At 51.9% G+C, this 12,398-nt stretch overlaps 5 protein-coding genes across 5 annotated transcripts; 4 read left to right on the top strand and 1 right to left on the bottom strand.

The window, feature by feature from the left end:
- Positions 1-3,881: 3,881 nt before the first annotated feature.
- GCG54_00013357 (uncharacterized protein) lies at positions 3,882-4,163 on the top strand (the record flags this gene model as incomplete). The annotated part of the gene is made up of 1 exon (XM_045413213.1): positions 3,882-4,163. The coding sequence occupies one exon, from the start codon at positions 3,882-3,884 to the stop codon at positions 4,161-4,163; it is 282 nt and encodes a 93-aa protein (XP_045262409.1).
- A 1,233-nt stretch (positions 4,164-5,396) lies between these two features.
- On the top strand, positions 5,397-6,604 carry GCG54_00013356 (uncharacterized protein; the record flags this gene model as incomplete). The annotated part of the gene is made up of 6 exons (XM_045413212.1): positions 5,397-5,652; positions 5,715-5,819; positions 5,897-5,994; positions 6,045-6,074; positions 6,127-6,241; positions 6,318-6,604. The coding sequence occupies 6 exons, from the start codon at positions 5,397-5,399 to the stop codon at positions 6,602-6,604; spliced, it is 891 nt and encodes a 296-aa protein (XP_045262408.1).
- Positions 6,605-6,921: 317 nt separating this feature from the next.
- GCG54_00013355 (uncharacterized protein) lies at positions 6,922-8,274 on the top strand (the record flags this gene model as incomplete). The annotated part of the gene is made up of 1 exon (XM_045413211.1): positions 6,922-8,274. One exon carries the CDS (start codon positions 6,922-6,924, stop codon positions 8,272-8,274), a length of 1,353 nt encoding a protein of 450 aa, XP_045262407.1.
- A 412-nt stretch (positions 8,275-8,686) lies between these two features.
- GCG54_00013354 (Cytochrome P450 monooxygenase andK) lies at positions 8,687-9,920 on the top strand (the record flags this gene model as incomplete). Its single annotated transcript, XM_045413210.1, has 2 exons — positions 8,687-9,011; positions 9,067-9,920. The coding sequence occupies 2 exons, from the start codon at positions 8,687-8,689 to the stop codon at positions 9,918-9,920; spliced, it is 1,179 nt and encodes a 392-aa protein (XP_045262406.1).
- Positions 9,921-10,046: 126 nt separating this feature from the next.
- Positions 10,047-11,279, bottom strand: GCG54_00013353 (uncharacterized protein; the record flags this gene model as incomplete). Its single annotated transcript, XM_045413209.1, has 1 exon — positions 10,047-11,279. One exon carries the CDS (start codon positions 11,277-11,279, stop codon positions 10,047-10,049), a length of 1,233 nt encoding a protein of 410 aa, XP_045262405.1.
- Positions 11,280-12,398: the final 1,119 nt, after the last annotated feature.

Below are 12,398 nucleotides of genomic sequence, written 5' to 3'. Positions count from 1 at the left end.
TGATGGGGGCCGAGTAGCCCCTATGTCGGCAAGCTCCGTCCACGTCAGCCACGATGAACGGGAATGCCATATTGGCTGGTAAGGCTGGCAGGCTAGGAGTCGGGACGAACCTGGCTCGTGTGGAGACCCGTCTTTCCATTTGTCGGGACATGTTCCTTGCATTGAAATGTCTGATTTAGCACCTCGGGTACAACATCAGAAGACCGGGGTGCCACGTAACTCTGGTCCTGTACAATCTTCTGCGCTGTCTTTGTGGCAGTAACGCGTTACGCGTCTGCCCTTAGGGCCCTCAGCCATGTGTCTTACTTTGAGCCCTCTCAGAGGATAGCTCACGAGCAAGCTTCAACGGAATGACCTCACTACGCTCAAGTTCTACCCCAGCGGAAATTTTTCTCCCCACAAATCACGCGGCATCCATGCCCGGAGAGCTTTTGGCCTTGGGGGCTAGAGCTTAAACCGAGTCAAGCTTGAGCAAGATAGTATACTAAGGTCGTACCCATTTTGTGGCGTAGATCACGGCGTAACGTGATGACGGCGCACTGTTCCAGCAGACGAAAGCCACAGCAAAATTCCCGAGCCAACATCGACCGCGGAAGTTTTCCATCTCGGTGGAGCCTTCTACACAGTTTCCTGTCTCTCGGATCCCAGAATACCCTCTTGTTTACGCTCTTCAGGTGAAATAAAGGACGCCTGCATGAGCCTTAAGATGAGTCGTGAGTCGTAAGCTCCTGTACAGCAGAGCCCTTCCTTCGGGACAACCCCACAAGAAGAAAGGTCTGGAAAGGGGCTTTTACGCCCATTACGACTGCGCGCTCTGTAGAAGCTCGCCATGTATGGTCTTCGCCGCACCAAGTCTGCGGCCGATTCGGCACCGCCTTCGGGTTGTGGGCGTCGGTGAGCTCATGAACTGTCATCCACCGAGTATTCTGCTCGCCTCTCCTGAGAATGTTCCGGTCTTCCAGGGCGGGTCATGCCGTCTTTCATCAAAATAGAGCTCAAAGTCGAAGAAAGACGGGGCCGCCGAGGACCCGCCCTTCCTCCGGTGGCAGAGAGTCTAAATCCCATAGTGGGGCTAGTCCGAGGTGATATCGGAATCGTTGCCGATCATGAAGTGGGGTCTTCCCGAGCCTTTGAGCCAATGACCGTACTTATTTACGGGCTGTGTTGGTAGGTTAACGGGACTGTAGGCGAGTTGTACCACGCGGAAGAACCGTAAGGCAACTCTCTACGAGCATGTATTTGATATAGGAAGCTTGCCTGAGTAGACACATATTCGAACTTGTCGTCCTGATTATGGCAAGTCTCGCCTGCGAAAAAGATTTCCACCGGTGCGCAGCAGTCAGCTTGGTCCAACTTCCTTGAGGGCTCCTTCGACATGTTCTGAGCTTGGTGTTGAGCAGCTCATGATGTGTCGTGGTCGCCAATAAACCTGCTCAGGATGCGACTTCCAAATGAGGTCAAGTATAGATGAATAATTGCAGCCGAGTTTGGATACAATCGGGGCAGATGCATGAACGCAGTTCCAAACCGGAAGTTGCAACCATATTAAAAGAAATGACAGAGGCGGCGATGATGAGTGATCGGCGCGGTCGCCCTTCAAATGAAGAGCTTTCGTTGATGAAGACAAGAGACTTCAATTTCTTACATGCTTCACGGAACCAGTTGATACCGGCAGGAGAGTAGTTTCTGTTTTCTCTCCTTCACGATTCGTACACCTCGGTCGCGACGTGTGAAATTTTGTAACGTGTACTGTTACTTGATGCCAGGCATGTGAGCACTCAGCAAGACCGCTCTGCGACGGCTAGAAAGGTGCGAATAGGAGCTCAGGTCAGCGACCACGCGCATTCTCCTATCTCTGAGCCAACCTTCATGTCTAATCGGAAGAATATGTAACGGATTCAAGAAGGCCTACTTAGACAGCAACCTACACATATGAAGCAGAATCAAGCCAGGCAAATACGACTCGTGCGAAACAACGGGCTTTCAATCGCGGACATGCATTTGGCTCGAAGTAGAATTTAACGCTAGAACCACGAAAGCTCGGTTCTGAGAGCACCACTGAACTGTAAAAAGGGTTGGTGTCACCAAGTAAATCAAGAGAATGCAGCGAATCATGTGATTACTGATATCCTGCTGGGCCGGATCCAGCCAACAGTTCATGGTGGATGCTGCGGTACCAACGAACTGCCCCGGTAAAGGCGGCTGCGTGAGAATGGAGCCTCGTCGCTGCAGGCGCTTCACCCGAACACCTCCCACATCCCACCGACTTGACTAAAGTGCTTGCTTCGAAATTCGAAGGTCCATTTTGAAATTTGAGGCACAGTGTTGCACTGCGCAGCCGTGGTTGTGCGAGAAGACGCCAAGCGTGCAAGTCACCCTTCACAATCGTGACGGACGTTAGCTCATATGCGTAAACCTTCTTGCCGGCATACTGAAGGCTTATACCCTCCAAGTATATCTGACTTTTCTAATGCGAAAAAAAGCACAAGCATTTGAAATATTTCAGCCTCCCATCCAGCTCAATTCGTAAAGTACTTATTGAATACGGAGGTGAACTAAAGGGCTCTGGAGCTTCATCGTAACAACCTCGGTTATTTGAGGATCCCCTTTAGGCTCAGCACGCCAACAGGTATGAGTCGGACATTTCGGAGAATTCATGCACATAGGTACTTGGCCTGGCTACACGGATAACGCTTCTAAGCAAGTGACTCCCGCTTTATCGCAAGCACGGAACTTGCCTCCCCTACACATACATCACTGGTCTGGCACTCTTAGATTACGGCTTGAGCTGTCGGAAAGTTTGAGCAGCGTCAATAGATACGTAGAATAAACTGTGAGAACATATCTTCTCTCATGTATGTCTGTGTACAGAAATGAGATCATTGGGGCCTCAGCTGTGACTCAGGGGTATTTTGTGTGCTGGCCAAAGTCCCCAGAAATGCTGGTCGCCAGATTACTCTGACTACGCCTCATGCGCCGCACCGGCGGTTCTCGGTTCTCGTCACAACTCAGAACCAAAGACTTGACGAATGCTCGCAATAATTACAATGCATCTCCATGGATCAACTGTGCATTTTGCAGCTTGTTGGTGGCGTCCCAGGCTCTCGGGTCGTCTGCGCCGTGTTGGTGAATCCCCGCCCGCAAGTTTGCTGCCAAGAGCAAACACACTCGATCCTTCACAGATACCTTGGCCCATGTGATGTCTGCAGAACATGCATCATCCCTGGTGAGCATAACAACATCGCGACCAAGCTCATGAGCTGCAAGATTCTGCACTTCTATCAGTCGCCAGAGTGGATAAAGATCTCGAACGTAAGGGTATATTTGCCTCGGTTCAACAACAGAAGCTGTTGAGCGGGAAACAATTAATCGCGAAGGCTGGGGAATACACGGTACCAGACTCGCTTCCAACGTCTCAGCTGTAGGAAAGGCTTGATTGGTACTCAGTCAAGATGAGTGGTGTGACCTTCTAACAAGCTGGATGACGGGCTTTCAGGGGGTGAGAGGCACCGACGCTCTCTGTATGAGCTGTCATAATCTCAGATTGTCTGTGTTTGAACCGACCGGATGTACGAAAGGGGAAGGTAGAGGGCCTCTTGTTTGGTCCAAGCAGGCGTCTCGATGCACTTGTCTTAAAACTATGACAGGCAGATCTGATAAATCCCGTACTCAGAGGACACCGAGAGCTAAAAGAGGAAATGGCTCATCGCGGCACGATCATGTCTGTATTAGTGATATAAATATTGGTAGCAATCCCACCAAATTGACTCTCATGAAGGCTGCAAATCTTTGAAGATACTTCTTTTTACAGCATACCTCAAGCCTCCACCGCGTTATCAATTCACATTCCATCCCACTCCACCTCTTTTTTGCTTTCAACGATGCAACTCATTCGAGTGATCATTGCCCTGGGTGCCCTCGCTGCCCCTATTCTTGCGGCACCCATCGACTCGAAGGCCGATGTAAAGCCACGATGGTTCGACCTCAGCCCCTCAATTGCCTCTTTCGGTGACGAAGGTCCGGTCGAGGACGCCGATGCTGGTGCTTCTGACGAGGCAGCGAAAGCTAGGCGCAGATGGTTTGACCTGAGCCCTTCCATTGCCTCCTTTGGCGATGAAGGTCCGGTTGAGGACTCTGAGGCCGGTGAAGCTATCACCGAGTAAAGTAGGTCAGCGGCGTTACCTCACAACCTGAGCTGTAAGTCTGACTGATATTCTAATAGTTTACTCAAAAGGCGCGAATCACACAAGCCGCAACATGTCAAGACGGACTGATGAACCTGAACGCAACAGTCTTATGGTGTCGCGGAAAACTGGCGGCTTGAAGGATGCATGGCGGGCTGAGTTGGTAGTTAGGCTTAGACAACTGTACCATGAGGTACCTGACCAATGATTCACTCGTTCCTGAAACAAAGCCTTTTGAAGTGTGATTTCGTGTGCCTTAAGATCGCAAGGCGCCCACAGATACCGCAATACTATATCATGAAATCGTTGTCTACGTCTAAAACGCTTCTCATCTACCTAAGTCCAAGCATTTCACTCGCGCTTACAAAAGGCCTTAACTATTATAGGAGAAAGTATCATCACAGATGATGTCGTTATTCCCAAGCATATAACTCATGTCCATGTTCGTAATTCGATATCGATCTCACACTTTGGACTGGTTTCGTGTACAACGAGCCTTTGGACTCTCAGTTTCCATGTCCAGCGGTGGAGCCACCTTCCTCTTTTGCCTACGATTATGATTCCAAATGTTGTGATGAATAGCGGCACAGCTTTACTCGCTTTCGTTGGAACTTCCGTTGGAACTGGGATACCCTCCGGCCATGACGGGCACAGAGGCTGTGCCACCCTTAGCTGCTAAGCTGTAAATGCTTTCGTTAGCAAATGGTGCTGACCCAACAAACACTGACAGGTTAGTTCGAAGACCAAGTCTTCCAGGGTACCTCACGCAATTTACCAAACAACTGGGTTCTGGAAATGATTTCAACGAGGTGGCGTGTCTCAGACTTCGTCGGATGGCCCCTTTAGGAATGTGCCTTTTTACCTGTTTGCTTGTTGTTGGAACCAACAAGATTTTGTGAACGTAGCCCGGTTTCCTGCAATTTCCGAAAAGCTGGAAGTTTGCTCGAGTTCCGCCGAAGAATTGAGGCGATGTTTTTGCGGGCAGTTGTAGCAAACATCTTCATCGGTTGATTGAGAGGTTGATTGTCAGGGCCGACTCACGCCATCATCGCGGGGGTGTCGCAAGACGGTTGACGTTGCCCACCCTTCTTGACTAGCCTTTTGTCTCGGTATATCAGAGAAATTCTCCAAGTCACACCGTCACGCCACGATTGTCGTTCAAACCCTTTCCACTTGCGTTATTGGCCTTCATAGCACCCTTCGTCTTTCACCATGGGATCAGGCAAGCCTGAAACTAGTAGCTACAAGCTGCTGTCAGATGACGAGAGTTCGGTCGACAACGGCCACGTCTGCAGCCGGTGCGAGATCTCCATTTCGGACGATCGGCCCCCGAGGTCACTCTCGACTTCGAAGCTTGTCCTGGCTTTCGTCTTCTGCCAAGTGCCCATTCTTCTGTTCAGCTTCGTGGTCTTCCGGTACACACTACTAGGCAACGAGAGACCTAGCGACACGTACGACAAGCATGATTGTGAGTGTCTTGAATTTAATGCCCGGTCTTCATTATCGTCAGTCTAACGTTAAGCCTGGTAGACCTTGCATTCGAAAAGTACAACGCGACTGGGACTCCGTACAGGATTGTCGACGCAGCAGATCCGTCGAAAGATGCCGACAAATTCTGGAATGATTTGAAGACATGTAGGAGCCCCCGACGAGAATCAACCCGCCATCATGACACCGGGCTGGACTGTCAACTTACGCTTCTTTTTCTTCAGACACCGGTATCGTGACTGTTGACGACGCGTGGGCGGAGCGCAACAATCTCCCACCCACTGTTACATACCCTCATGATCCGCAACTCCGAGTCTATCAAGTAGGCCATCTTCTTCACTTTCGTGAATACGTAGATTAACCGTTACTTAGGTGAACGTCTTCCACTCCCTCCACTGCTTGGTATGAAGGCCAAATTCTCATAATCACCTAACTGTGAAGCTAATGAAAACAGTACCGCATACGAAACAGGTTGATCTCGAATGTGCCGATGGAGAAATGGCCGCGCAATGACATCCACACAATGCACTGTGTAGACCATCTGAGAGAGGAGATCATGTGCAACGTCGGTAAGTGCACTCGCCCTGCCTTCGCCGAGCCTACGTTGGTGCTTTCAAGAGGTTGTAGCCTTATGCGACCTTACAGATGTTTCAATGTCGGGATCAAACGAGTTCGTTGCTTTCAACAACCACAACCATGACCGGAAGTGTCGAGACCTGGGCGCGGTGCAGAGGTGGGCACAGGAACATACTTGGCTTGGCTATAAGGAATACCTTGAAGGTGTCGTTGGATACGATGCCAATGAGGCCGAACGAGTTAATATGGCACTTGCAGGGAAGGGTCAGTGGAACAAGGCGAACAGCACCCACAACAAGGAGACCGGGAAGATTGAAGCTTGGTTTGAGGATCACGAAATCTCCAGCGGACATTAGTTGTGCAGCCCAATCATGCCTCAAGGTTTTTTCGCAGTGAATTTGTAGATTTAAAATTTGGACACCATGTCTAGCTTGAAATTTGAAGTTTTTTGCGGTATGGACAGTCGAACTCATCCAGATGGATCGAACAAGGAGAGACACAAACCTTGCACAAATGTGGAGCATGACAATGCATAAGCAAAGTTCTACGTCATGCGCTTAGTCATCACAAACCCGATCGCAACCGACGCCAAGTTCTGCCGATTTGAACTCGCTCCAGAAACAGAGACTTCGCTAGCAAAGGGAATGATGTTTCGCAGTTGTAGCAGCAAACAATGACGAGGCGTCGCGATGACGACACCACCACCTACGACCCATACACCGGCTTGCTGCCCGTCCTTCCGCCGGACGCGCCGCTTCCGGACAAGAACCCGCGCAGCAACGCCGCGACCGCGGCATCGGCAGCCGGCGTCCGCGCCCTGAGCGCCCAGGTCGTCGCCTTCTACTTCCGTGCCCCGGTAAAGGCCTTCTTCCGCACCCGCGTCGACTACCTCGCCTACGCGCGCAGCGTGCACCAGGCGCAGACCGAGCTCCTCGCGCAGGCTGCTGCCAAGGAAGGCGGTTCAAGGCTTCATCTCGGGCTGCGCCAGGCATGGTTTTACCTGAGGGGCACGACACCCGGTGTCCTCACCTCCGCTGTCAAGCAGCATGGCTGGGGTGTTCTCCCGCACCAGGTACTGCCGCCGCTCATTGCGAACGTGGGCGTCGGAGCGGTGCTGTACACCAGCTACCTCACGATCCTGGGTGCCCTTCATGAGCCGAGCAGCAAGTCAAGAAAAACGGTCTACCCTCCGCCGCAGCCCTACCAAACGTTCACGGCGGGATTACTCGCTGGAGGCCTGCAGAGCTTTGTCGCTGCGCCCTTGGATGCCATCCAAGCGAGGTACGACCATCGGGATCTCATGACCGGCCAGGGAGGGAAGCCAAAGAGCATGTGGACCTTTAGCGCGGAAAAGCTGAGGGAAATCGGACCGCGGGGTATCTTTGCAGGCTGGGGCTTGTCTCTCACCAAGGACAGTCTGGGAAGTGCCATTTTTTTCAGCGTATTTGAATACGTAAAGGCACAGGGCTACTACAAGTTTGTGTCCTGGTATTACGGCGGGTTGGAAGAGCACATTGTCGACTTTATGGCCCAGAAGCGACCAACGACAAAGGATGTCCTTGGGGAGAATAACCAACCACTCATTATCCGCCCTCACTACGCCATCGAGCCAGCGTTTCTACTACTCGCCGGCATCACCGCCTCAATCACCCAGCAAGTCGTTCTTCACCCATTAACGCACGTGCAAGTAGAACATTGGGACCGATTAGAAGAACTAGACGCCAAAGCCGCCAAACTTCGAGAACTGAAGGGCGCAGACCCGAACCAGCAGAAGCAGGGTTGGAGGATGTTCAGGGCCTACTATCGCGCGTATCAAGAGACGTGGTCGGAATGCTGCCTGGAGGCGCAAAAGGAAGGGCTGAGCATGCGGCGATGGCTGTGGCGCGGGTTCTGGTGGAACACGATTCGCCAGGTGCCGAGCACCAGCGCAGGCTTGATCATTTTCGAGTTGGTGCGGCGCAAGTACGGGCTGGGCAACGAGGAGGTTCGGATCATGGGCGACGGGTACGATATCCTACTAAACTAGAGCATTCGGCGGGGCGGCGGCGCGCGAGGCGTTTGTGAGACTATGTCGACGATTCTCGACTCTGTTACTGCTTTTGAAAGTGTGTACTACATAGATCAAGAGACTATGTTCCTCTCTTCACGTAGGAGCTCGCCGAGGAATAATGTGACTCTGAGGATCGATCTGATGCCGAGACCGGGTAATCATTTCCAGGAGGCTTGCTGCATGGCTGCACGTTGGGCTGATGCGATCAATAAGGTTGCCGCGTTTGCGTCGGACAACCTGGGGAAGTGGAGAACTGTGGTTCATCGGATGACGTCGAAGGGTTGGGCAGCTTTTAGGTTCTGGGAGAGCAACGGGCCCCTCACTTTGTTCTGACAACAACCTCGTAGTATCGGATCACTGAGAGGCTATCAGGATCAAACAATTCACAATGGCAAACATACCTGCGTCCGACAATGTCGTGCGCGTCAAATTGATCGACACGTCCACCGCCATGGTCGGGGACATGACCGCCTTCGCTAGGCCGGTGGTAGCGGGGCATGAGGTCATCAACTTCTGTTCGCTTGCCTTTCTTCTCGAAAATGAAAACCTGGGAAAGAAGGCACTGTTCGACTTGGGCACGCGCAAGGATTACTGGAAGCTGCCCAAGGCCGTGCTGCAGCTGATCGGGAAAGGATGTGTGATCTTCGGGATGAGGGTTGATGAGGGCATTGATGAAGTGCTCACGAAGGGGGGCGTTGACTTGAACACCATTGGTAAGTATCAGAAGCTGTGAGAAAATCAGGCGACTAGCTATTTACTCGGAAACAGACAGCTGTATTTGGTCGCATGCTCATTTTGACCATCGCGGTGACATGGCCCTATTCCCCAAATCTACGAAGCTGGTCATGGGCCCCGGGTATCTTTCTGATAAAGAAAGACCTGGGGGAGTCGGTGATCCAGAGGCCACGGCAGAGTTTGAGGGCCGCCCGCTGGAGGAAGCGAAATTCGACAGCGGCTTGATGGTTGGGAAGTTCAGGGCTCAGGACTTCTTTGGTGATGGGTCGCTCTACCTTCTTGATGCCCCTGGTCACCAACCAGAGCACATTTGCGCGCTCGCACGAACGACCCCCTCCTCGGCACCCGGCGGGGCTTCTTTCGTATTCTTGGGCGGAGATATCTGCCACTTTGCCGGCGTCTTCCGCCCAACAGCCGATACGCCCCTACCGAAGGACATCCCCGCCAGCGCTATCTCTCTCCGCAATGACTGGACTTCGAGATCGGTTTGCCCGTGCTCCTTCTTCACCCCTCATCACCCTCGTGCGAAGGATGAAGACTCCGCTCGCACCTCCTCGTGGTACAATCTCCCTGATGGCGGGCATGTATACACGGATCTCGAGAAAGCATCCGCCTCGGTGTCGAGAATGAGTGAGCTTGACACGAGAGATGATGTGATGGTCTGTCTTGCCCATGACGCAAGCTTACTGGATGTGCTCCCTGTTTTCAACAAGGATCCTGATCGGGATATAAACGACTGGAAAAGGGAGGGCTGGAAGGCAACTACATACTGGAGCTGGCTGAACGAGGTTGTCGTTGATGGGAAGAAGCCCCGAGAACCCGTTGTGGACGGATTCTGGAAGGATGGAGGGCGATGGGACTTCGAGGCGTACAAGTCTGCTCTTTGAATGTCATAATTATGTGGAACACTCTTTCACAACGGGCTCTGCTGCTGTCGTGGAGCAGGGTGTAATGATTCAATAGAGTGTTTGTAATTCGCCTCAAATACCTGGTGTAGGTTCATTTAAGCTAAGTCATTCAACCACTTCCATATCGGAATCTTCGTCCACAGTGACCTCAGGATTTGCACTTGCAGGATCCACTCTGATATCAGGTGTACGGCGTCTAGAAGCCTTCTCAGCGCACGGTGAGCAGCAAACCCCAACTTCCATGTCGCTTTCACAGTCCGTAGCACCAGGGGATACACTAGGGAAAGCGCCAGGAGAGGAATCTGCCATGATACTTGGGTCATCATGTCTTCCAACGTACATGGAAGTAAACGTCGGATGATTTACTCCTCGTGTAGGCCGCTCACTGGGGGTGTGCGTCTGCATCCCGTGACCTTCTGGTGATGGGCTGAGATTGCAGTCACCTTTTCCGCCTTGCTCGCCGCCACCTCCCCATCTGAAAGGTTGCAAGCCGCCGCTCATAAGTCTGTCGATCCATTTAAAAAGATGCAAGTCGGGAATCACTACGAGGTCGATCAAGAGCAAGCTCCCGATAACAACTGCCCATGTAGTGATCCAGAATGAGATCGGGGAGACGCAGATTATCGTGAGAAGCTCTGCTATGGCAACAAATTGCCAACGCTCCGGGAAGAGATCTTTCCAAACCCGTATCACATCGGAAGCAATCCGTTCCACAGCCATTGGTGACGTGAATCTTCTCCAATGCTTGGCAAGCTCCCAGTGATCGGGCTCATGCTCGTCGCCGCCGAATTTGGGTTTGTTTGCCAGTCGCTGTTCCCAGGCAGGCAAAATCTTCCCGTCTGGGGCCCAGGGCTTTTGTTTACAAAAGTCTCTCCAGCGTGTAAAGACCTCGACGGCAAGGTCTTCCCTGACGTCAAAATACTCTTGGTGACTGGTGCCGCAAGAGCACACCCATTGGTGTTGAAAATTGGCCAACTCAGTATGGACGAGCTTCTCAGCGTAGCCGTGAAAATCAATCATTTCAGCTACCGCGCGTCTATGTTCTTCAATATGAATGTGTTGACAAACACCCTTTATCTGTTTGCGGCGTGTTTCAGCAGGCTTCTGTGTTCGCCCGATCTTGAGCAACTCGACGTCGGTTGTTGCAGATTTGACTTTGAACAAGTATATGTTTCCAATCTGTTGCTCTCTATTTTTTGCTGAGGGTCCATCCTTGATAAGATTATGGAGGTCTCGTTCGATGTGCGAAGTAGATTGGCTTTTTCGAGTAACTGGATCGCTTGCACCTCTGACGGGTAGATCTGGACGCTGGTGCCGTCTCTCAGCCTCTTCGTGCATCTCAGGCGAGGTGTGAGACTTCTCAAGTACTGGTCTAGAAAAGACGTCCTGTTCAATGTCTGTATCGAGAGCGTTCTGCTGTGCATGTTCCTGACGAAGCGGCGATGACTCGAAAGCGCAAGACGATGCTGATGATGCCGATCGGAGTCTGCGTCCTGGCTTTCTGCTCGGCGTGTCCATATCAAATTCGGTTTCTTGGAACTCCCCGGCATAAGAGAGCAAATCGTATGGGGGACTTTCGATATCTCTGGGTGAAAGTTGACTTGAAGCACGCCTTCGCACCTTTTGAGGGGTCAGGCCAGGTTGAGTCGGAGCCAGTGGAGATGACATTGACCCGATTTGGGGTGCATCTGTGACATGACTTCGCCGTCTAGACTTTGTGACGGGTGCTCCAGATGAGGTAGGTCGCTTTGTGCGATTGGAAGAGCCATTATTTGAGGCCTTGGATGAAGCTTCGGCGGACATCATGATGCGTTATCCAAAGAGTTGGCGTTGAGTGGGATCGCGAGGTAGCTGAAAAGGTATGGCACATTTCATCACGTTGACACAGTAGCCTCTCCTTAAGTACACTAGATCAGACCACCGCAAGGCACATTCGCTCAGAGTTGGCGAGTAATGAAACGCTGTTGGTGACCAGGATTGACGGCGGTTATGTTGGTTTGGGGAACTGCGCCTCCGCGCGTTGGCCCGTATCTGGCGACAACTTCCGTTCCTGCATATCGAATTTCGACTTTTACCAACACAAATTTAACGGCCGTATCGCTGCGGACCATTGGAGTCCGTTTCAAAACCCTGTCTCCGAGCACGCAACGCCACGATGCCATGCTGCAGGACACCTGCAGCATGCTTGTCGCGGGGGGCTGGTATGCGCAAGTCAGGACAACGGGCGGGGGAATGAGAGCAGTGTGTGAAGGAGGCCGCCATCGCTTTTAGCTTTAAGGTTGACGTTGTTGTCGACGCCCGTTCAAAAGTGGAAAATTGTGCAATGAATTCCACGTCCAGAATGTCTAATATTACCGTGGGTGGCTTCTTACATACGTCCTTTGTCATATTATGGGCTTGTTTCCACCCTGAAGAGTTTAAAGCTAATTAACTCATCGTAAGCCTTCCGCCATTCCC

Source organism: Colletotrichum gloeosporioides, assembly GCF_011800055.1.
Source record: "Colletotrichum gloeosporioides strain Lc1 chromosome Unknown consensus_55, whole genome shotgun sequence".
Lineage (NCBI taxonomy): Eukaryota > Fungi > Ascomycota > Sordariomycetes > Glomerellales > Glomerellaceae > Colletotrichum > Colletotrichum gloeosporioides.
This window is presented reverse-complemented; position numbering and strand designations above follow the sequence as displayed.